Source organism: Falco peregrinus, chromosome Z (assembly GCF_023634155.1).
Source record: "Falco peregrinus isolate bFalPer1 chromosome Z, bFalPer1.pri, whole genome shotgun sequence".
NCBI lineage: Eukaryota > Metazoa > Chordata > Aves > Falconiformes > Falconidae > Falco > Falco peregrinus.
In genome coordinates, this window is record NC_073739.1 from 44,629,194 (window position 1) to 44,655,052 (window position 25,859).

The window sequence follows — 25,859 nt, forward strand, 5'->3', positions numbered from 1 at the left end:
TACACAAGGCAGTGTCTTTATGCTTTTGCAAGTTGGATAATGGAAGGTGGTGGTACTGTACTCAACCACACAGGGGAGAACTAGAACTAGGTATCACTGCTGAATTTTTTAAAGGTTTCTCAGAAAAAAAAAACCAAAAGGCAAACACGTATCAATTTAAGAAGCAAAAGCAAGGCAAAGTCATTAGAGAAGTCTGCATGTAAGAGCTGATTCTGTTCCGTTTGCTCACATTTGTTTTAGTGGTACACTTTAAAACAGAAAAGGGGATGTTTTGGAATAAATTTTTTCACCCAAAAGAGGTTTAAGATTAGAAATACATTTATGCTGTTTATCAGTAGTGGCTTCTAACTATGGTCTAGTTCAGGTAACACGCTTTGTAACACTAGCTTTAAATTGGAGAGCATAGGTTAAAGCTGCCTCGTTAGAAGAAAGGCAGAGGCACGTGATTTATTAAAGAACTTTCACAGTCTGCTGAACTAGATCACCAGTGAATGATACGGCAAACATAGCTGGAATGCCCCAAATAGGACAAACCTCTTCTACCACAACACAAAAGACACTACTGAAATGCAGAAGAAACAGAAACAACCAGACTGGAACCTGACATGAAGCAAACAGCTGTGGCAATTCTCAAAATAGTTCAAAAATAATCTCTAAAGGCTACTTCATCCTTATCTACTTCTCCAAAAAGGTTATTTCTGTATGACTTCTCCAACATTTCCCGGGCACACTATGAATCCTTCAATGTGTATTTTAAAAATTCTGTTTACATTCATGCAATCACTATTACTTTATTTCTTATGTTTGAGTATTTCTAAAATGCAGCTTTACCTCTAACAGAGATAAAAAAACAAAACCAGAAACTTTGTAAGCTGCACAAAAGTTGAAATCATTTCCTCTTTGATATCTGAGTGAAATTTGCTTAAACAGCACCTGAATTATTAAAGAATCACTGATGCTCAGCATGTTCTTCGTGCAAACAGTACTCAAACTGTTTACGTTCTTTCAATGGCTGTAGTATGACATACATACAGCTATGGTAGTTGTGTTTAAAATGCTGTTTAAATGAAGTTGAGATTAAAGAGTCACTGTTTAAAATGTGTATTAATAACAGTACTGAATAAAGTATTTGTGATTACCATCACTGTTTATCAAAAATAAAATACAAACCTTTTCAATTACACATATAAACTTTTTTCTTCTTTCAAAATACTCTGTATCTTGCACAAACCTCTACAGATATACTGGTAGAGGTTATAATGTATTCCTTTGTATTACAAAACCTAAATCACCAAAGTGGTCATAAGCCTAAGAAATTAAATGAAACTTCTTGACTACTGAGTTATTAGGTAAAGGGCAGTAGGGAATTTAAGAACTGGGCAATTCTTTAAAGTAGTTATGTCAACGTATGATGAGTTAGAATTTATATCAAATTATCTTTCATTTTCTTCACCTGCAACATTTGACTTCCGGTTCCATCTCTTAATCTGTAAGGTCTAATAACTCCATCTTCACCAAAGAAGCGAGGTGGGCGCAAGCTTACCACATCTTCTGATGAATCTGCAACTCTGACAATAAAGCAGCAAATGTAAGGCACATGTCAATACTTCCACCAGCTATAATATTTAGCAAAGGGTCCAAGTTATTTCACATACAAGTTAAATTCAAGTACTAGTACAGCAACTGTTGTACTTCCGCGTATGAATAGACATTGAGTTGACATTCTATGAAACAGTAATAGATTTCACTCCAAAATCTATTTTAGAGAGATGGCACAGGGCAGCACAAGCCTGCATTACTTCATTGGTGTCTAGGTACTGTACTTCAAAAGTTCAAAATTAAAGACATCTGCGCCATACCGAACTTCTGCTCTAACATTTTTCTTGCATTCATCTGCTAAAGAAATGAGAAGTGGCAAACAAGAGACTAGCAATCTTATAGTAGCAAAACTGGTCCAGCTTGCTAAGAAGAACAGAGCCATTAAAAAGATGCATTCAGACAAAGCTCAATACATTTTCTCCTACTTCAGCACACATTACAGAATGAGATAATCTATAACACCACATTTATTAAAATGAGACTATCACAGAAATTAATACGCAGACTGAGAACAAAACAGTTCTCAGTCTGAACAATCAGAACAGATCCTGGCATGACCTGGTAGTCTTGGAACTCATCTCATACAGTCATAATAATATAAAAAGTAACTTTTGATGCAGCTGCTAAGTCCTTTTTTCCTGTATATTTGGGGTAAAAGGAAAAAAAATCAGCAATTGAAGAAGACTTGATCGCTGAGGCTTTTAAAATAGTTTCTTTGGTAATGCTAGAAACATCTGAGATTTGATGTTGTGGTTTTTAAGTGTTATCAACTGTGTATTTTATTAAAAGCCACCTACTTATAACATAATTACCAATATATGTAAGATTTTTTTCCCAGCTCATCTGTGTTAATGAGAAAGTTGATAGAACCATAAATGATGCAGAAGTGATACAAAGACACAACGTACTACTGCTACTATTATCTCTTTCCTGCCATACATCACTCTTCATATTTTACTTACTTTTTAATACCCTGAAATGTGCTGCTTGCCATGTCTATGATTCCTCCAGTAGGCCTAGCAACTGCTCCCACTAAGCCTTTTCCAACACCTTTGAAAAAACCAGCTGCCCCTTCTTTCTGAGCTCCTAAAAGGATTAAATGCAGCAAATCAATATAAAACACTGAGTTTCTTACAACTGTAACAAACTTAATTACCATTTAATTACAACTCTTATTTGATATGCAACTATATAGTCTCCTCCACACAAAGTTAATGTAAACATTTAAACTGAAAGTCAGTAGGAATATAAAACATCGACGAAAATTTTTATAACTCAGATTTATGTTTAATGAAGTATCAAGAATTTACCATCATATGAACAGTTAATGCATCAGAAACTCACCTCTTATTGGTTTTGTAATTATTCCTGTTATGCCACTCACAAAACCCTAGCAAAAGAAATGAGAGATTACAAACATGCTTTCAGATTACATTTTTCATCTTTCACATTTTTCTTGCTAGTTCATTGGTGAATAACCTCAAAGTACATACGTTGGAAAATTCTAAAATTCACAACAAGGAAACAGAGTTAGAGGCACCTTGTTCACAGTTCGTATTGTCTCTTTTACTCTCGTATATTTTCATTTAAAACCACTACTCAATTGTGGGAATATGTTTTCAAAATCAGAATTAAAATTAAGAGTAGCAACTCTCTGGTGACTATGGCAGCCTCTACCTTTGTTACTCCTGCCTGCATAAAATTCATTAATATTTTTATTATTTTTTTTCTCCTTACAGAAACTAATCCTTTTCCACCACGAGTGATACCCTCTCTCAGACCCGTGGGTTGTTTATTCATGGCTTCTCTCCTTTTCTGCTGGTAATCCTCATCCATAGTTATTGCAGCAACTCCTTTTGCCATAGCACCAGTGATTCTTGATGCAGCACCAGCTAACCCACCTATTGGAAAATAAAATACAACGCCAATACAATTTACAAATACTCACCTGTATTGCTTACTATAAGTATACTACCATGATAATGCTGGAACTCACCAACAGCTCCCCCTACTAGTGCTTTGAGTCCAAGTGCCATTCCTTCTATAAATTCTTCAGGACCCTGGATGGCTCCCTAAAAAAAAAAAAAAAAAAGATGCATATATATTAAGCTTCAAATAGTATGCATTAAATATTTTAAAATCATAACGGTTTTATTGGAATTTATATATAACAAAGAGAACAAAAGCATGAGGCTGAGTGATAAAAGTGTGAAAGTGCCCATGAAAGCACCTGTGGGAGAAAGACTATTTTAGAATACTAATTAATTCCCTGAAGTCTGCTTATTTTAAGGCAAATGGGAAAAAAATCTGATTTATTATAAAACAAGAACCGTAAGGAACAGCCTTTCGTGAATTAAGTTAAATTGACTACTCTCTTTTTTTTATCTCACTGAGCTTTGCAGTAACTTTTTCCTGGCACTTTCATTTCACTTCCAAATCAAAATTTAAAACTAAAAAAGGTATTAGTATATCCACATTTTCAATATAATTCGTATCTTTCTACTTGTACTACATTTCATAAGAAGGTAGCAGAGATTTTTACCTGGTAAGGTTCATAGAAAAATGCTTCTACTCCTTCAGACAAGCCTCTTATGAATCCAAATGGATTACCCAAGACATCAAGGCCAAGAATAAGAACATACATCTGTTTAATAGCCTAAAATAAGAATAGTTATTAGCAAACATATTTCAGAAATTACCCTAAAACAAAGGCAAAGACTGTAGTATACCCAGTTTAAAAAAAAAAAAAAAAAAAAAAAAAAAAAAAGAAAAAGAAACTAATATGAGTTTAACATAAACCCCTCAAAATTATTTGGAAAAGCAGAGGTAGTTTTATTAAAAAGGATTTACAGTAAGTAAATCATATTAAGTCAGCCACATAAATGTTACTTCTTACAAGCATTTCACAAGTAACTGACATTAATGTTCTTGAGATTTTACAAAGCAAGCACATTACCTAGATTTCTCATACTACAGCACAAAATTTGCTATGTTTGCATATGGTGACAAAGTGTTGTTAACTGTCACTGCAAAACACTGTAACTACATCTAGATGAAGTGTAATCTGATTTTAGAAAAAAGGTTGAGAATCACCTAGGACATTTCAAACCTTCCTCCTGGGAAAAGGAAGGGCCAGAGAACAGTAACTCGTTCCTCACTGGAAACCCTGCATAGGTTTTTTCTCCTTTAATGACTGACAGAGGACTAAATCAAAATGTCCACAGAATCCCTTATTATTAATGATGGATGAATAGAACAGGACAAATTATTTTATGCAAAAGTGTTATCTGCTGGATTCTCTCCACTGCATGATAGGACCTGAACAGTACACAAAGGCCAAAAAGGGATCGTAATTCATACACTACTAATGTCCAAGAATAAGCATTAATATTTTGGTGCCAATTCTGCTCTATCGGGGCTGCACTGTGTTTGCTTCCACTATCTATTCCAGCAAGCTGTTTTGTTATCCATGCCACTTTTTCTAGCCATAATTTGAGAAAGGTACTTGCCCTCAGAATAAAGGCAATCCAACTAATGAATGATTATTTTGTATGTATTTAACCTTTGTACAAACACACAAGGCTGAAAGTAATTATATTTTCAGAGAACCAAACTGCATAGTAGTGCTTTAAAAACATATTTACTGAAATACTTAAATGTACTTATTCTAACCTGTTTTGAATAATGCCTTACAACTGATGATTGGAGCTGTTGTGTAGTGCAGAAGTGATAGCTGAGTTCAAAGAATGCCAACCTAAAAAAAAAAAAAAAAAAAAAAAAGGGGGAGAGAAAAAGTAAGTCCTTATTATGCAGAGCAAGATAAAATCTAGCATACATAATACTTTGAAAGTAATCTTTGCAATCATGTATTTAACCTACTTAAAGACAACATCTTGAACATCTGTGAGGGTGGCTCCTATACTCTTCAACAGGAGATTCAAGGACTGAAGTGGTATCAATTCATTTTTTCTTTCTTCTTTGTTACTATCTTCTCCACCCGTACTGAGTGAAAAGCTTAAGTGTAACTAAAGGATAAAATTGAGATTGGGAAATAACATAGTTGGTTATTGGAAGTATTATATTTCTATGTTTATCATCTTTTAGATGATTTAAAAATTGAGATAAGACGTTTTTAACCTTGACTGAAATCAGATTGACTTAACAGAGAACAGAAATACACCATGGGCAATAAAAAACCCCAAACATTTACAATCAAACTAAACAACCTCAACTACCTTTAAGAAAACAAGAACTTTAAATCGCTTACTCATGTTTTCAGATAAGGTCTTCAGAATCTTTTAGCTAGAACTTAGGTAAGTAATAGCCAAACATCAGAGGAGATTGAAAACAGTAACATAGCACAGTGTCCAAGTAAGAATGAGGAAAAAAAGCCTAAAACCAAATTATTATTAACACAAGTTTTACAGGTGCTAAATAAACACTGAAATATGTACACAAGAAAAACCCCACCTGTGCAGACCAGTATTAACTTAAGTATTTCTTTCACAGAAATTAAGGTGACAGTCTCAAAACAGAAAAGCATTCAGGAAAATTGCTCAATTGGCTCTACAGTGCACAAGTACTCAGCAGCTGTCAAAAATCAAAGTAAAAGAAGTTACACCTGTTTCTGATTCTCTGAAGGCAACACCATATGCAATTCATTAATTTATGGTATAACAGAGTTTAACTATTGCTCATTTCAAAATACATACCTCATCTTACAGAATCACTAGCTCTTTTTCAAAAGACAAGAGATCCTTTACAACAGTTTTTGAAGAATTGGTCAAGTACAAGTAACATTTTAAGATTTTTCAGTAATAACTAAAGTTATACTCAAAAAAGACTTAACAGTCAAAGAAAATGAAGTTGTAACTGAAAATAATGTGAGACTTTATATGCATTAAAGATTAATCTTTTATTACAACCTGAAGCTGATTTATTCCATCCCATCTCCTCCATGTAATTTTTCAGATCAAATATGACAGAATACATTCAAAAATAAGCTTTTATTTACTTTTTATCAAAGTGTTCACTTTGTTAACACACAAATGGCGTTTTAATTTTGTCAAGTTCTGAGTCGTTTTTTGTAACAGGAGACATACCCATGAACATGTAAGTGAAGATACACGGAAAAGCAACTAAGTATTATTTGGACTAAGTTAGACTAAGCTGTTTACATAAAGCCAACCAAGTATTTCCTGGAATTACCTGTTCTAATAGCAGGCTGTTTCTAACATCTTACCCAATACCGTTAAGAGGTGAAACTCAGACCTTCAATCTATTTCCCATGGGATGGAGGTGAGATTCTCTTACATAACTGTTACAGAACCTAAGAAGTACCATCACAGCTTTAACATCAGCCACACAGTAATCAAAAAATGAAGCCCGGTAAGCTAAAAGTGCTTTAGAGTTTGATTTGGGCAAACAGACAGATGTCTCCATGTAAGTATGCACATACTGCTTAGCCGCTGTACCTGAATGTTTATGGGAATGGCGAAACAGTCAAAAGTAGACTTTACTGGAGTCAAAAAACAAAACCACTTTTTCAATGAGTAAATAACAATGAAGGAGAAAATGTCATTGCACAGTAATGCTGGTTGTATCCATTTTTTAGAAATCACCTCATTCCCCAATCCACAACACACTTTCTGCACACAAACAATAACATTTGGCTAGGATCTCTTAAATAATAGCAAGAAGAAGCATTAAAGTATATGAAGAAAATCATGGATAGGAATGAAATAATGAGCTTACATAAACATTTAATAAATATTAATGTAACGCCATATAGTAAGTGGTAACAATTAAAGTCCTTTTCCAGCACATTTTTATTTTATTTTTGATCACCTCTATGTTTCTTCATTTCTAGTGCCTACTGTCTTGCAGGAGACAAAAATTATTCAGTTGGAGCAAACACAGGCTGTATGGTCAAAGAGGTATACCTTAATTGGAGAGATATGAAAGTATTCATACAAGCTGATCTGTGATGTATCTGTTGTAGACACACTCATCAGTTCTTCTTGAAGAGATTCAACATCCTTTTTGAAAAGTTCTAGCTGTGAATGCATTTTCAAAAAAATATTACTTTAAAATCTGGACTACATAAAATGACCATGCATTAGTCACTGAGATGCAACATATTGACTAACATATAGACTTTTACCCTCCTGATCTTTTTTTTTTTTTTTTTTTTTACTTAGAATTGAAGTTTTAGAGGACTTTAAACTAGAGTTTATTTGCTGCCTTTTGTTGTATGAAGAGGAGAAAAACACGTATAAGATGACAATGAAACATACACCTATTTGATAGTTTTAAAAAAATAAACCACTACCACCCCCTCTTTTTATGCAAGTTCAAATATCAAATAATTTCAAGTAAAATTTGGACAACTTTTACCTGGGTCAAACAAAGGTTAAATATATATATATATTTATATGTACACCCTTCTCAAATATAATATAACACATAGGTTTTTAAATACAAATAACTAGAATAAAGACTATTTTCTGTTACACAGAAACTAGACTTCTACATACTCTGAGAAGATCTCCATCTAGCTCTTTTTCAAAAGACAAGAGATCCTTTACAACAGTTTTTGAAGAACTGGTCAAGTACAAGTAACATTTTAAGATTTTTCAGTAATAACTACTCTGAAGTTATACTCAAACAAGACTTAACAGTCAAAGAAAATGAAGTTGTAACTGAAAATAATGTGAGAAGCCCTTTCAGAACAGTAAACACAGGTAGCACCTTGCTACTTAAACAAGCAAAACAATCAAGGCACTAAATATTAAGTATAATTCCCCAAAAATTGGAAATACAGAATAGGGCCTCCTCTACCCTCTGGATTTAGCAATTCAGCTCTCAATGCTAATCTCAAATCATTCATCTTTCCACTGGGAGGGGAAAAAAAAAAAAAATACAACAATGTATTTTTTTCCATTACACAATCAGGCATGAAAATTAATGTAATTCTTCAAACTACCACAATAATACAGAATTCACAGGTACACCTGGCATCAACAGACTGTATGCCCTAGCACACTGCTGGGAACCACCAGTTCCCAGACTACATATTCTCGCATATGAGAATGCAGCAACGTTTCTGAAACAATTCTACAGTAACATTATTAATCTTCATTAAATGTCTGCTTTGTTTAAGGAACCCTTCAAATGTCCTTGTATTTCATAAGTCACAATTAGATTGCTCATTATTAATATTAACATTTAAAAATATGTTTAATTAAGCTCATAATATAGTAAGAATACATTATAGTATCGTATAAAATATATTAAATATAATTTTTATATGATATCATACATAAAATATTGTATGTTATATATTAAGAATATAATATATAATTATATATTATAATACAATAAGAAAAGATTATACAGAAATACATGCTTAGGTCTTCATTTAGAGGAAGCAGCCTCTCACCAGAGAGGATCCCGTTCTTTAAGTTAAAATTTTACATCATCACCAAGAGATAAAAGGTCTTAAGTCAATAAGCAATTAGTGTGTTTTGTGAGTCTTTCCAAAACTGTGGTGCCACTAGAGCTCGCAAAGAACCCACAGGCTTCAAGTTACAACAGGAAAGACAGACGGGACCAGGAAGAAACAGCTAGATCTTCAAGCCTCACAACTGCAAACTCAAGGTAACCACGTAACTGGGGAGTATATTTAGTTTTAATTTAATCACAGGCTAGAAAACAAGCTACAAACCCACCAAAATCAGAATCTTCTTTTTAAAATTCTAAACAAAAGTAGGAAACTGAGTGTATATTTAATGCACTATACCATGCAAGAGTAGCAAATTTACTTAGATTAAAATATCTATGAAAGTGCAACCCGTAACAGTCTTACGTAAATATATTCTGCTGTAAACTTACAAAATTCTAACAAGATTCTTATCTTGCTTGAAATGTTAGTCCATAAATTACTTCTCTTTGTTTTCCCATACTTCCTTCTGATTCTCAATTTATATTTACACTGGAACAACTTTTTAATCTTTTCTATTTATTTTAGCATAATCCCTGAGTGGTAATACTTTTTTTTAATCTCTGATGTGCAGATAAAATGAAACAAAAGCCAAGTTTCCTTTCCAGCATACCTTTTCACTTGCCACAGTAAGACAATACCTTTTAATGCCCCATAAAAAGGACCTTTTTGCTCTACTCATTCAGGCAAATCTTTTATGCAAGTATTTCTGGTTCATTTTTCATAGCAGCATTTTTGACATATACACAAAAGATACACTTTCTGCTAATAATTTATTATCAGTTTGTTGTGTATTGACATTCAAATTTCAATACTCTTAAGAACAGCATGCCCAACATTCATCAGAATTGCACTGTAACTGTACAGCTTATCACCTCTTGTTGTTTTCTTTGGCAAATCTAAGAAACTGGCTCCTCTGTTGCTTTATAGTTATAACTGAAGTTTTCATTATTTTTTCCCCAAACACAGTACCTTGCACTTCACTTCAAATTATTGTATTTTATTTTATTTCTACTGTTCTTGTGTACAAACACTTCTCAGTCTCCCTGTACAGTAATTCTGTTCCCTCCCACTGCCCTCTCCTCTCCACTTAAGTTTCAACATGTAACTACATCATCTTCCAACTTTTTAATTTTGCAGGAAATAACTGAAAACACTTTCGAATCAACCTCTCTCCATTCCTTTTTACATTCTCTTGCTCTCATAGGAAAGCAAGTGTCAGTAATTTCCTGGCCAAGATTTTCCAAGGTTATTTGGTGGTTGTTGTTTTTTTGGGGTGGAGGTGGGTGTTTGGGGTTTGGGTTTTTGGGGGTTGTTTGTGTTGTTTGTTTTTTTTTAAGTGAGACACATTAAGGAAAAGACTTATTTTTACTTTCCTCCCATCCTGGATTCTTGATTTAACTGATCCCCCAGGCATTAGAAAGAACAAAGAATCCAGGACAACATTAGTTTCATTCTTCACAGAAAGTTTTGAAGATTTCTTTGCATAGCATGCAAGATGAGGACAAAGGCAAGAGTTCACTGTTTACCTGGGGCAATGGTAACTTTTGTTAATCCCAGATACTCCTACTAACCAGTGCTAAGGACACATAAAACCAAGATGTTTTTTCTTTTTTTAAATACAAGTTGAATAATTACAAACTTAAGTTGAACAACAAAAGGTTTCTACCTCCTGGTCACTTGGCACATCAGTCTGTGTAAAGAATTCAACCAGTGCATATAGGAAGCCAAGATCTACTCTGAGATCCATCTCTTGAATCAGGACCTTAAAATACCTACATATGAAAAAAACAATTACTGAAGTGTTTTACAAACATTTCTAACATGTAGAATTTAATCTAGGGTATTTAGACCACTTAACTAAAAAAAGGTACTTTAAGTCAATACCTGTTGTTTTGTGGGGTTTTTTTTGAGGGACTTGCCATTACTGATGAAAAGAAGGTTTTGCATACTGCCTGTAACCAGAACTATTTTGAACAAGTTACAGCATTTAACACTGTATACAGCACTGCTAAACAGAGCTTTTTCTAAGTTAAAAAAGACTAAAATTCTGCATTAGGAAGACACTTAAAAATCCTTGCTTTATTCTGCAATTATGTGGATAATAAAGGGGGCTGAGCTCTTACCTCTAAGTGCTCTGATCCTTCAGAACTGGTGTAAAACTGTGTTGCATTCATTATGTTTGCCCCATAATAATTTTAATTTTAAAGCTTGACTAAATATAACCAATAGCAAAAGAGAGGGAACATGCCTAAATACTTACTTAATATGAGATATTTGTGAATGTCCCGCAGTTCTCATGACAATACTGACATCAGTAAATGGTTTTGGTGCTATGAAGTTGTAAAATAAAAAAAGATCAGTACAGATTTTTATATGATATACATACCTTTATATTATTAATACAAAAATGTCATATAAATTCAAGATTCTTTCAACCCTGTAAAGCAGGATTACATAGTGGATATGACAATTACATAGTGTACGGAGAACAACTATTTCAGGGAAAAGAGCAGGAACAGAAAGGAATAGGAAAACAAGGATGAAATGGAACATCAAAATTCTATTTCATTTATCTATGAAAACATACAGTTTTCATTTAAAAGAAAATTAATATTTATATAATCTCAGATTTATATGATTTCCCTAGCCATGGAATAAGATTCTCTCACAGCTGATAAAAAAATGTAAACAAAAAAAAAGAATTCTGCAGATCTATGCACTGTAGCTTGAAATTGGTCATATTTAGAACAAACACCTGACATATTTTAGCTTCTGTACAAAATTACAGGCAGTATTCTTTGTCTCAATCAAGAATGTCTCCTGAGATCACTCTGGTCTTCAAGTGACTTCCAAGTGACAAGTGAACAAGTTAATGGAAGACTGCAGTTCATCACACAGTGTACTGACATTCAGTAATGCTCCAAGCAATGGAGAAGTCAGCAGGCTACACAAAGAACAGGCAAATATAATTTATCTACAGATCTTATAAATGCTGCCCCACATAGCAATTCTGAGTTTAGACCAGCACGCTTTTTATTTTCTTATTAGTTAAGGTTATTTCCGATAGATCACTAGGTCATGTATTGCACAAAAGCAAAGATGAAAAAAAAAAAATCAACAACATGACTAAGATAAACAATTAATTTGGGGCAGTAGGGAAAAACTAGATGACTGAAGATGAAAAGTAAATACTCACTGCCCCAGAACTCCAAATGCAATTAATACAGAAATGGTGCAACAGATTCACTACCATCAATATAAGCAACAATTTGATCTTCTCTTATTTTCAGCTGGCAACTCTTCTGTATTAGTCAGCATTAAGTTTTAGTTGTGGTCCGAATTCAACTGCCAAAAGCCCATTTTAAGTTGATCCATATGTAACTTTCACCTTATGCTCTCCACAAGACTGAATTAGCATGTCAAAAAGATGTGCTTAAAAGGTCTGATATTGACGGCTAAAAGAAATGTTGGGGTTTTTTTTTAACTGTTAACTGCTCAAATGGTTTTCTGTATATCTTCTTTGTAGACAAAACTGCTTCCCTGTATCTAATATTAGTATTTGTAGTCAGTAAGCGTATACAGACTTCATCTGAAAAAGATGCGGTTAACTTCAGTATAAACAAGTCACCTTGTCATTTTAGAAGTAAGGATTATGTTAAACTAGAACAACAAACCTGAATCCAAGGTGATGGACTTTGGAGGTTTAATAGGATAGAACACAAAGGGAAATATGGCTCCAGGAATCTGGTTTTGTATCTAATAGGGGTAAGGACAGGACAAGGTGCAGCACGTTAGCTTTTAAATTGTGAAATATTTTAAATTCAGGACAAACACAAGAATTACGAACATTACCTTTACCATTCCACCAATTCAAAAGCAGAAAAAAGGTGCTACTGTGGTTCAAAACATCTCTATTTTAAAAATAAAATAATTCAATCCAAGTAGTCCAGAAAAGCTTCTCTAAATTGGTGGCAATAAACTGTCCACAGAATTTTTGCAAAGGATTGTTTTTTAAAGACTTAAACATATACAAGACAACAAATGGCACCTATTTTTCTGTCGGTTGTGAAGAAAACCACAAGAAAAAGCATGGAAGATGAATGGTAAATGCTTTTCCTGAACAGTCATATAGCTGTCTGGATTTTCGTTTCTAGAAGCATTTAAGTAGTATTTCCAAAGACTGAGAAGTACTCTTGTAAAAGCCAATGAGTACAATTAAATTCAAAACATGACCAATCCAAACAATTTAAAAATAAAACCAACTGTCTAATTTACTTTTTCCAATAAATAACTTACCTTTTTAGACAAGCCTCACCTGTATCCTGTAAATTTGAATTCTGAAAGACTTCTGATGTGCAGATGAACTGTATTCTACTTTTAAAGCTGGCAAATAATTCCTTCTGATAGGAATCTCATTTGGTTGTTGAATTTTCATGTTCATTCCATTAGGAGTTAAACATACCTGTTGTATTATTAAAGAAAATCTGGTATGTATGCTAAATGTTTCAAAAGACTGCTTTTTATAGTATACTTTAAAATTTACACTGCTCGTTAACACTGTAAAGATAGCTTAGCAGTAAAAGTTTTGCAGCTTTCAACATAAAACTATCAGATTTTGTCATAAATTTCAATAGAAGCATACATACAAATTACTCTGTTACTCAAGGGATTACTAGCATGGCTTTCTAAAGGAAAGTCAGAGTAGTATAATATCACTGTCTACAACTGAGTAAAACTGGCTTGTTTACCTATACCGTGTTCACTTACTTACAACACAATTCTAATGAGTATCTAAAAGTTATCTACAGATAAGGACAGCAGCATTTTGCGCATAATGTTCTTCTACATTGCAGATGAACTTCCGGAATAATTTTTCATCTGTGTCTCATTAAATGACAGTTGAATTATCCCACAATAAGGCACTAGAAAAACATAAGATTTTGTGCTAAAACAAACAAACCAACCCAAAAAACTAACACCATGCCTACCTCCCCAGTATAACAAATGAACCAAACGCTAAGCTTCTTCACTGTAGCTTTATGCATATTTAGTCCCATGACCTGCAAAAATGTTACACTGCAGTTTCAAAATTACAGGCTAATAACAAAAAGTCTAAAGTAAGTTTTCAAACATCTATGGATTTTTTTGCAGGTATTTTTCTAGAGAAGTGTTTTCAAATGGATTAGGTAAATTAATCATCTCTATTTTCACTGGAAGTTTCTTCAAAAGATAGCAAAATTGATATATTATCTTTTATTTTTCCTGTGTATACACATAACAGAACTAGAGAATTATCATTATTACCAAAACATTTGATTCCAACTCAACAATCTTATTTTCTGAAGGAGTTAGCTCGCTGTAGTCTTTGAATTCTTGTTCTAATTTATCAGTCTGCTTAACACTCATTGGTCTCCATCTTGACTTCTTCTTGGGTTTTGTCTCCCAAACCACATCAGAACTTTGAAGACAAAACAAAGTATCAAGGAGAAGGATTAGCTATTTCAAAACAAGTTTTATCTACCATAGTATGGCTTTTAATATGTCATAACCCTGGAATGAGAAACCACATCATAAAGCACTACTGCAATAAACAAGTTACCCAAAATACCCACTGACTCCTTGGTACTAAGTGGAAGCCAGTCTCTCCAACATAAGGCAAAAAAGAAAATTTATGAGCAAGTTTGTATAGCTCCCCACCTTGATAAAGATGGGTAGGTAAGGATACTTAATCAGGAAGCTCATTTCAATAGTACTGTCATCCATTACTCTACAATCTCCATGTAGTTTTCTGCATATACTCCTACATCTATTTTAGCACAGCTGAATTTACGAGGAATTGAGAACTTCACGTCAAGATGAAATAAATGCCTCTTGAACTGTCTCTTATTTTTGATAGCTAGTGCCTTCACTCTTCCTGTCTAAATCAATAGATGGTGATTTCAATTTACACACTTCCTCTACAGACTTTATGGTGGGGGTTTTGGTTTATTTTGTTTTGTTGTTGTTGGGTTTTTTTAATGGTTTTCCAAAATGAGTTCTTTTCTTTTGTCTCTTACTTTTATTATTAATAAAACAACAAAATAATTAATCATCCTTAAAAGGCATTGGATTCTCTTCTGCTTAATTCCACTTCATTCCACTGCTTCTGTAAAAAACCTTACAGTAAAACTGAAGGCACACAATAGGGCACAAACCACTTATCAGACAAATGGAATGTGCTTCTTCTTTCCACAAATCACTCTATAGTCCACAAATACACAGCTTTCCAGACACAGCCCCATAATCCAATTTCTTTTAGCTACATCTGTGTCTGTGTTCAGAGACATAAATGGCAGAACCACCAAAAAACCCTGGTGAGCTAAAGGGCAAACCAGCTACAAAATAGAGTACTACCTTGAAACTGCTGGGAGTTTTCCCTCCCCCCAGTCTTTTTTCTTCTTGATTTTTTTCTCTCGCTTCTCAATGTGCTGTGATCCCAGGACTGGCATGGTGAAACTTGTTTCTGAATCAAGTTAGATACAAACTGCCTTCTCCATTTTAACAAGACATTCACAAATGGGAACTTTTTAAGTAATAGGGTTTTCTTCACCATACTCAAGGAATAATCTCTTCTCCTCGGAAAGAGCTTTCAGGATTTTGACATCCACTCGGGGTTTAACAAGAAAACAATACTATACTGACTATGGATGACTGCGTCCAAAAACCACCGATTCAGTGAAATCTCAATACTACTTTAAATCTAGATAATTAACTGCCACTTTTAATGTGGTGTTTCCACTGTCTAGGTAGTTATCAAGAGTTCAGTTTCTCAGGCCAGGGCAAGGATTGGTATTTTCTTTGTGAATGACAGATATGAACATGTGAAGTATAAATGTATGTGAAGTTTTTCCCTGTTTGTCTTACAGTGCAGTGCAAATGATTAATCAAAAGAAAAAACCCTCACTTTTTTACTTACCACAAGTAACCTCATGGCTAGGAATACATAAAATGTGTGGATTATGGTGATGATACACAACTGTCCCTTGAGCATTCTAAAAAGCCTGTTTGAATATGTAATAGCACACATCTCTTAAGCATTAAACAGGTATTTTTCTGCTTCCCTCTGAAACACTACAGTAGAAAACCTAAAGTATTAAGAGCCTTGAAGCCACCACAATTTCTCAATCCAAACTAAAAACAACTACAAGCTGCTACTCCATCAAAATTTTCAACATAGAATTCAGTAATTTGTTTCTGTAGCGGAGACAGAAAAATCCACTGACATTAACTACCCCACAGATCTTACTCCTTACAGTTATTATTGCTCCCCAAACTACATGGACAGGGAAGTTTACCACACAGAGTTACACATACTTGCTGCAAAAACATGTACGTCCAAAGACAGAAAGAATATGCATTAATATACAAGAATGTTTTCACTATGTGTCATAACAGTAAAACAGAAATGATTTACCAAGATCTTTTTCCTCTTCCATTGCACCCAAACCAAGTGAAAACACCTGAAGTTAAACATTTTAGCCTGTTGCACACAAAATAAGTTACCTTGTAATTCCAATGTAGGACACCTCTTGCTTTGTATAATTATTAACCAATGAAATTCCAACATCTTGCAAAGACAGAACAATTTCTTGTTCTGCTAGTTCTGCTTTTACACTTTCATAAGTCAATTTAAATACATTCTCGTCTTCAGTGATCAGGACAATACGCTGCAAACCTTCAAAAAATGACACCAAATAGACCATTTTTCTACAATCCAGGCTGAGTATTTCCATTTTGTCCTATGAAGAGAGGGAAAGTTTAAACAACTCCTTCCATCATCATATTTCACAAGCAAACGCAAAAGTCTTAGCAAGACAAACAGCAATAGAAGATATTTTTTAAAGGTACAGGAAAATGAGATTTTACATTATGAAGTTTTACAACAGTCTCTCTCTACACAGATGCTTCTGAACTGAAAACAATGCTTACTGGCATAAGCTTCATCAAACACAGCGTTGTTACTGTTCCGTGATTGAACCTCATCTATGAGATTGCTGATCATACTCATTACACATGGAACGTCATACATTATCCTGTTCATCAGTGTATAAGTTAGACAGCATTAAAAGGACATTCAGATACCTCTTTTGGGGTAATTTCCGCAGTTCTATTTCCACATTTCCATTTCAATTTTCTAGATCCTGCTGGGTCAGCCCAAGTATACAGTACTGCCTTATTTGGCTGAAGACAGTCTTCCATTTCACTGAGGGAGCTATAACAAAATGTTATTAAATTAAATTGTTATTATTTTGTGTCAATGACTTCTGCATTCTAGTATTTCAACAAGAACACTTTAATAACTATTTTTTCAAATAATGAAAACGCAAACTTAAAACAACATTGTGCATAAAAAACCATGCATAAAACCATTCTCAGCACAACAATAAAAACAGTATTTATACTTCAAAATACATAGGAAAAAAGTATATACAGTAATTTTTAAATACTTATTTTCTTCCCCTCTTCTGATTAAGAAGGAAATGTTAAGTAGAGAAAAAAAAAACCAGACAGTGGAGCTTACAAGCTGATACAAAAAGTCAGGATTTGTGCTGACTAACATTAATATTCCAAGATAAGAAAAGCATGTTCAAAATCTGATGATTAGGAAAGGTTTCCCCTAAATGATTTGCTGAAGGGCAAAAAAAAAGAAAAAAAAAAGTGCAGCGTTTAGCATGTGCATACAGCACATATTTTCAGAAAAACGGATTTTTAAACTCCACTTCCCCTCACATACAAACTGGTATACTTGCCTTCTACTCTGAAAGATGCCTACCCCAGGAGGAAAAGCAGAAAGGGAGGTGCTGATCTCTTCTCACTGGGACTCAGTGATAGTACAAGTGGGAAACGTTCAAAGCTGTGCTGGGATATGTTTAAACAGGACATGAGGAAGCACTTCTTTACCAAGGGGGTTGACAAACACTACAACAGCAGTGAGGTGGTCAGTGCCCCGAGCCTGTCAGTGTTTAAGACTCATTTGGACAATACCCTTAAGGTGCTTCAGCTTTTGATAAGCCCTGAATTGGTCAGGCAGCTGGACTAGATGATCACTGTAGGTCCCTTACAACTGAAACGTTCTATTTTGTTCTCCATAGTTCATTACAAAAGTTACATAGATACTTATTAAATTTATACTAGGGTTTCCCAAAAGCCAGCTGAAAAGATAAAAATTAATAATATTTACAGATAAAAAACAAGGCAACAATTGACTGTATTCTTCAGACAGGAACATAGCGCTGCAGCTTAATTTGACTAGCAGCTCTTCCACTTTTCAATTAAAAGTCTGTAAACAACACTGCTATGACTGACTGAAAGTAAAAAATGGTATAAAATGGTAGAGACTGTTAGGCTTTTAAAAAGAAACAGGTCAAGAATGCTGTAGATACTGCTTACATGTCTCAGCACTGCACAGTATCTGCATACAGTAGCAAAGTGTTACAAAGACAATCCAGCTTGAGAACAGAACCATTACAGCTGCATGCAGAACCAAATTTTCACCAACTGCATATAATTTATATTTGAACTTTTTAACCAATTCTTTCAGATACTTCTCAACTAACTAAGATAGCATATTAAAAATCTCAAGTCTAATTACATTTACAACTCATTTGTTACCTATTCTGCACAGCTAGCACCTGCAGAGCTCCAAAAAAGCCAAGCACATCGTTTGCCCCCACCAGGAATGCAAAGGAATATAGAGGGCAAGGCCACAAAGTTCATATGAAAAGAGACGCCAAAGCTTCTTTAACTCACAAGACAGCTTCTTTACTTGTAAAAACAGGCACAAAGCACTATATTACAATCCTCTGTTAAGAATTCATTATCTTCAATTTATAAAACAACAGATTTTTGCATGCTCTGACGAATTTAAGACATCCATTTCTTAAAAAACAGGCTTCTTAAGAAACAGGCGTACTTACAACACACAAAATAGTTTGCATGGCTCCATGCAGACATCTACACTAGAACTCTTCTTACCTTTGTCCATATTCAATAACTTCCTCTTTAGTATGGTTGATCAACAGAAATGGAGCTGCGCCATCATGATAATTAGAAAAAGTAATCACTGTAGAATGTTCGGTCAAGTTAACATCAACTGTAATTCCTCCAAGCTGTCAGGTGTAAAAATTATGAAGTGGTATGAATTTCTAGTAAAGCAAATTTAATTTAAATATTTTGGAAGACTTTTACTCTCATAAGCTAAAACCATCAAATAGTCAACCAACCAACCCATTTTAACATGTCTTTAAAATATTTCCCTGATTTAACTACTAAATAACAGGTACTGGAATTAGTAATCAAAAATCTGAAAGAGTTCTGTATTGTCAAAATTTAGGCTGGTAGTAGAGGAATCATCTTCGCATGCATTAATGCCCTCCAAAACATCTTACTATTAAAAGCACTCAAAAACTACTCCTAGATGAGACCACACACAACACAAGGAAGTTTAGTGAAGCTGAGGTTATTTTTCAATGTAACTTAGCGTTACTTGAGAACTAATGTAAATATTTCCCAGCCTCAGCTAGAAAACACTAGCAAAACAGTGTTTCATCTTCTGTAGATCAGTTTCACAGAGAAGCAGTTAAAACAAAACACCTACTTCTATCAGAACACCTACAGTGTACACACTGGAAAGAGAGCGCATGAAAATGAGAATAATACACTTGCATATATATAAACCTTTCCCCAGCTAAAGTTTTGCAATACTTGATTGTATGAGAAGACAGGAAGATTTAAAAATGGAAATTAAACTCATTTATGTTGTTTTACCTAATTTCCCAAGGCAGCCATTTACCTTGTTGTCCAAATGTAGGAGCAGACAGTTTTCTTGCTTATCAAAATTTATCTTCTTTGGGGGAAGATCAGAATTTTCAACTCTAACAAGCAGCTTGTTGGCATCGTTTTCAGGCCAAAAGGGAATACACTAGAAAAAAAAAAGTATATAATCAGATATTTTGAAGTGAGAAAATGAACTAGATGGTAAATAGTATGCACTTTAGCCCAAAGCTCACCTACTAAAATTCTACCCAAATGTGTAGTGAGTTGGATTAGAAACTCTACTAAAAGACCTAGAAGTAATTACTTACCTGACCACAGTAAATGGAAAGGAAATCAGACATAATTCAGACTACAGCGAAGAAACCAAGAAGTGAAGGAGCTAAATGTGAAAACTGTAAGACTTCATATTCACATGAAGTAGATGTGAAATGGATAATGTATACAAAATCTAGAATATAAAGCTAAGCATGCCTGCAACAGCAAAATGGCCAAGCTTGTTACAAAAAAAAAAAAAAAAAAATTGACAAAACTAGTCTTCCATTAACATACTTCTTGCCAAATTAAGTAGGAATTACAAATTAATCTTAAAATGACACCAATGACAAAAAAGGATATTACCATAAATACACCCCATAGTAATTTTGAGTACACAGGACATCAGCATGCTAGCTGCTCTTTTGAAATACTTATATACACACATATACATAAAAAATATAAATACACATATGTATGTGGGTATAAAACTTATAAAAAAAATTTTGAAGCTTTAGGCAGCTAAATTAGAAAGGATGTTTTGCTATTCACATCCACCACTGAAATCATAGCCATTCTGGGTTTAAAAATTCCACAGACAATCCCTCTTCAATAGTTTGCACACAAATAAGTAAGACAAGATAGTGAACACAAAAGTTTTCGTTGTAACTAATGAAGAGTTTAACTAATTAGAAGAGTCCTGGCACAGGAACAAGCTATAACAACAGCTTTCAACCAGCAAGAGCCAAAGTCTGTCTAGATACACCAGTCTTCCTGCATTTCAAACTGTTCACCTGCAACACTCAGAACTTCAGGAGCATCCTTCTCTAACACAGGTTAAGAAACAAAATGTTTATACTTAATTGTATCTGAATCCTAGAATTAAATCTTCAATGGTGAAAGACTAGTTCACCAACTTACCATGCCACTAAGTTCCCTTTCCCATTGTTTCTCACACCACAGGAAGCAGGAAGACAAAGGAAAAAAATATAGTTAAACAGCAAGATTGAAGGTGTTACCTACACCAACATGTATCCAACAGCCAAAGGAAATCTAAATTGTGTTGCAAACTAGCACAAAACATTGCAAGTCTCAACAAGAAAACTGAGAGTTCAAAGAGAATTCAAGGAGAACCAGTCAACAGTAAACAGAATTCTAAAGTCAAAACCAAAATAAGTAAAAATGACTGGTTAAACAAGAAGTTACACAATCAATACCGATAACCGAAAAAAAAATATTTTGTAATGGTCTTTAGCCACAGAATGTGTCACAAAATGATGGCGTTTTCAAATATGTTAAGTGCTTCAGCAGACATTATATTTATACAACAGCCTCCATTACATTACAGAATATTTTATTTACATTTAGCAGTGGTCTCATGTACCGTCTTCAGTGACATTTTCTTTCTTTCTAGCTATAAGGATGTACGTTGGTCAACTGTCCTGCGTTACACCTATCTGAAGGACTGTCCTTGGCAAGCCATTTCATACTAATCACTATCCAACAACCAGTAGAACCTTTGAAGAACATTGCATTTCTCTAAAAATATTTAAAGTTTCTGATATATTGGCTGCTTCCCAGACAGGGAACATGTCCCAGAGAAGATGGGCTCTGCACAAGGATTGCTTTTTTCCCTGAGAACACAGGCTATCTGTCACTAAAAGAAGAGTGGATAAAAAAGAAAAGCAGCAGAAAGGACTCTGCTTTAATGACAAAAATAGAATGGGGGAGAGGGGAGCAAGCTGAGCTACAAAATAACATTTCAACAACCTTGTCAGTTTTTTGAAGATGAACCTGAAGTAAAAGAATAAAGTGAGAAGTGCTGGATAACAGAGTTCTGTATCTCAAGTACAGTATCAGATGGGAACTTTTTCCTGGAAATCTATCCTGGATGCCCAAATATAGACTAATAGTGTTTGGAAACCACCTAGATTAAGAAGAAATAAGAAACATAGTGGATTGAGCAACTAGGTTACATATGAACAACCTTGGCAAACAAACGTCACAACACAGACTTTTATAGAGACTGTTTATCAAAAGGGAAAATACTGACACACTGTGGAAAGGCAAGCAATTTTGGCAGTGAAGTTTGGAATAATTTAGGAGGGGATATGGATTCCGCTGTTGACCTCTACTATTCCATTTCATAAACTGCCATATCTAATCTTTCAAAGGATATTAGGAGTGATCCTAAAATCTACGAAGTCCTCCTTTGATACTTGATAACTGAAAGAAGACTAAGATCAAAATACAATTATGAAACACCTAAGAAACAATGACACTTGTGGGATATGCTAGAAAATTCTGTAAGCATATCAATAAAACAGCCAGCATAGGAAACGCACAGATAATATATGTTGCAATGTATCTGAACTGTCATAACTATTACCTTTGAATTTCAAGAAATTTAAGAAAAATTCAAAAGTGTTTGTAAAATAACTCAATTTATTCTAATAAAAACTCTCTATCAAATATAAACCACAGAACACCAAGAATAAAATCAAACTGTATTTTCTCAGAGTAAAACGTTAGAGATTAAGTGGATCATCCTATTATACATGAACCTTTGTCATTTCAGAGCTTTATCAATGAACTAGACGAGGAATCATGCATGTAAAGAAAAAAAACTACATACAGTCAAACAAAAGTTAGGTTCAGAGGAACATAAGAATATTAGGAAATGTAACAGATGTGTAGGCTTATGGAAAACAGCCTATTCTTGAGTAAAAGCAAACTTCTCTGAAAATAATGACTAACATTATGGGAAGCTGAACTGACTTACACAGTTAAAGATCTAATCATCATTGTGTACACTTAAAAGTTACAGTGGAACAATGACAACATAAAGCAAGCAAAGTAGTAGTAATTTCATAAATTTAAAAAGATACTTAAATGGTATTTCTCTTCCATAATCATTAAAAATAAAAAGCACACTTAAGAAGCATATGGTTGAAGGTGCCAAATATATAACAAGAGCTGGTTACTAATCTGATTTTAAAATACTCTTTAACTTTGGTATTTTAGTTTGCAAGCATTTTTGGTAACCATCTGAATACCTACAATGCTAAAGAGAAGTGAGAAGGCCTCCAACCACACTATTTGTTGAACTCCGTCTCTGTTTTGGATATGTTCTTTCCAAGACTCAAAGGAAAGGAGGGATATTTCACTCTTCCCAGAAGGCAGTATAGATCACTTTCAGCTTTCATAGACCTTCAACACTACCCCAGACATGTGTTGCTTTTCCTGTGTGTCCTGAAGGAAGTCATGATGGCCTCAAAACTCAACACACATACAAAACATAATTGTGGGATACACACAGCCAAGTGGGATGCAAACAGCCAAGCTGCACATCCAGTCTGCAACAGACCTCTGCAGCGTAGAAAAGCCCAAATGCCTCTTCCACACCAATCGGCCTGGGGGCCAGTGATCCCTCCCTAGAAATTATACATTAAGGACTGAAAAACAGCAGTGAGACTAGTCCCAGAAGAACAGTTTGGAACTATCTGAACTAATCCACATGAGGGATCTTCTTTCTGTATGAAAGCGGCATGACCCATACCAGGTCAGCCAAACCACTCTATCAGATACCACTGCAAAAACAGAACACAAGTTTCAGTGCCGCTGCAGAGAGAGATAATATAGTAATAGAACAGGTCTTTCTTACTCTATTTATAATGCAGATAGCAGAAAACATTCCAAGTATAATAAAGCAGCTTTACAGTATGTCCTAAAGCAACAGTGAGAAAAGGTAACAGGACACAAATACTTTAGTGAAGAAGCACAGTATGTTCAGACCCTGTCAGTGAACACTTAAGCATGGCTCGTATCTTTCATCAGTGAGTGTTCAAACCAGTGGTTTCTTTCCCTGAGAGAAACAATTCAAAATAGCTTCCTTTAAGTTTACCTGTTGTAAAACAAGGGGAATCCACTTTTCCTTGCCTTCTTCAGCTACTTCCAAAGTGTATTTGCTTCTATTTGAGATCATAAAAAATGGAGTGAAAGTTACAATTCTAGTAATATTAAAACTGCTGTTGTTTATGGTGACACCAACCTGTGAATAAATAGATATTGTTAGAAATACACTGTTCCTTTCTTGAACTCGTTCATATCTTCTGAAAGTAAGATTTAGAAAGATAAATTTAACTCACTTGATACTCCTTTTTATGACTCTTGCATTTCACAGAACCATGACTTCCAACAGTGTCCAGGGAAAACTGATCAGAGAGTTCACTGTCAGTTACCATAAGTTGCACCTATGAAGAAATACCTTGAATTAATTTTTGGTTTACAGACACTGACAACATTTAAAATTATATATAAAGTACGCATATATATAATCATAAATGTAAGTGCATTCTTGAAATACTGGTGTTTCTATTACAAAGTCAAGACAATTGTCAGTATCATCTCACAAAGATACTTTGTACCACCCTTAGTTATAAGCTACGATCATTGTAAGTCTAAGATACTCCAGAGGAAGACACCAGGTAAGAAAGCTTTCCATAACACATCACAATTAAAATCTCAAAGGCAGATCAACACAGTTGGGTGACCTCTCCTATATCATTCTTCCATGAGTAATAAACATTAGTAATAAACTAAACATAAAAAAACTCACATTGTAGACTCAAATGGTAAACTACCTCTTAACCTTAACCTACTACCAACTCAGACCCAATCTACAAATCACCACTGCAAGTATTCTTTTTTCAAGTAGGAGCATTCTTTTTTCAAGTAGGAGCATTCTTTTTTCAAGTAGCAAAGCTTTACATTTCTTACACAGCTTCTATGTCCTATTTGGAATAAGGGCCTCTTTTGATACAGTCTAAATGGAATAAAGGCAATTCTTTCCTTCAGGAAACACTGCTCAGTGAATTTCCTTTCTTTCAAAGATGAGAATCCTTCTAAACAATACCTCTGATAATGTGAATGTCCCATCTCAAATATATCTGACAACGCACTTCCTTACACTCTTGCCTTTAGACAGAGATAGGTTTCATGCCCTTTACAGAGCATAGCATAGTATAGATAACTTTCAAAGTGTAAAAACATTGTCATACAACAACATAGGGGAGTACAGAGTTGCCAGGTTTTACAAGATACAATACCTTGTTATTTTGGAGGAAGTTTTTGGGCTGGAAACTAAAAAGGAGAGGCTTTTTGTAATCCGGAGGATGCTTGCGGTGAATACCATCAGCTTTATATTGCAACATTCGACCAGTTTTATTTACCAACCAGTACGGACTGTGAATTGCTATAACCATCTGCCCAGTTCTGTAGGTCACATGGACAGCGATATCCAGTTCAGTCTTATCCAACTCCGTGATGCAGCAAAACGTTGTGAAGCTGATGTCAGGTAGATTGCTTTTTATATGGTACTCACTTTTCCAATTTTGATCAAGATAGTTAAGTAACTGTAAATCTAGTTTTGTTTGATCCAAGACTGCATTATGAATCTGGGCTGAACATCCTTCTTGTAGAGTGTCATATTTTTTCCCATTTCCCTTTTCAAGAAAAACCAAACAGTGTACATTTATGAGTCACACTCAACATTCCTAACAATTTATTTTCTAATTAGCTTTGAAAATTAAGTTATTTAGATAAAATTTTAAAATGCTTATTATACTATTTAACTAAGTAACATTTTTAAATGTCTACCTTAATACAACATTTTACAGAAAAAAGAACC

At 34.3% G+C, this 25,859-nt stretch overlaps 1 protein-coding gene across 3 annotated transcripts in view; it reads right to left on the minus strand.

The window, feature by feature from the left end:
* Positions 1–25,859, minus strand: part of VPS13A (vacuolar protein sorting 13 homolog A) — a 112,503-nt gene that overhangs the window by 16,919 nt on the left and 69,725 nt on the right. For all 3 annotated transcript variants that reach the window (XM_055790454.1, XM_055790456.1, XM_055790455.1), the window contains exons 48-68: positions 25,279–25,674; positions 24,319–24,423; positions 24,075–24,221; positions 19,935–20,063; positions 19,118–19,251; positions 17,225–17,354; positions 16,646–16,881; positions 14,408–14,561; positions 13,419–13,565; positions 12,778–12,859; positions 11,364–11,433; positions 10,770–10,875; positions 7,542–7,655; positions 5,479–5,624; positions 5,272–5,353; positions 4,142–4,255; positions 3,596–3,671; positions 3,337–3,500; positions 2,944–2,989; positions 2,562–2,685; positions 1,454–1,568 (exon numbers count right to left, since the gene is read on the minus strand). In XM_055790454.1, the coding sequence (XP_055646429.1) occupies positions 1,454–1,568; positions 2,562–2,685; positions 2,944–2,989; positions 3,337–3,500; positions 3,596–3,671; positions 4,142–4,255; positions 5,272–5,353; positions 5,479–5,624; positions 7,542–7,655; positions 10,770–10,875; positions 11,364–11,433; positions 12,778–12,859; positions 13,419–13,565; positions 14,408–14,561; positions 16,646–16,881; positions 17,225–17,354; positions 19,118–19,251; positions 19,935–20,063; positions 24,075–24,221; positions 24,319–24,423; positions 25,279–25,674 (2,817 nt within the window). The remainder of the gene's footprint in view (positions 1–1,453; positions 1,569–2,561; positions 2,686–2,943; positions 2,990–3,336; positions 3,501–3,595; positions 3,672–4,141; positions 4,256–5,271; positions 5,354–5,478; positions 5,625–7,541; positions 7,656–10,769; positions 10,876–11,363; positions 11,434–12,777; positions 12,860–13,418; positions 13,566–14,407; positions 14,562–16,645; positions 16,882–17,224; positions 17,355–19,117; positions 19,252–19,934; positions 20,064–24,074; positions 24,222–24,318; positions 24,424–25,278; positions 25,675–25,859) is intronic.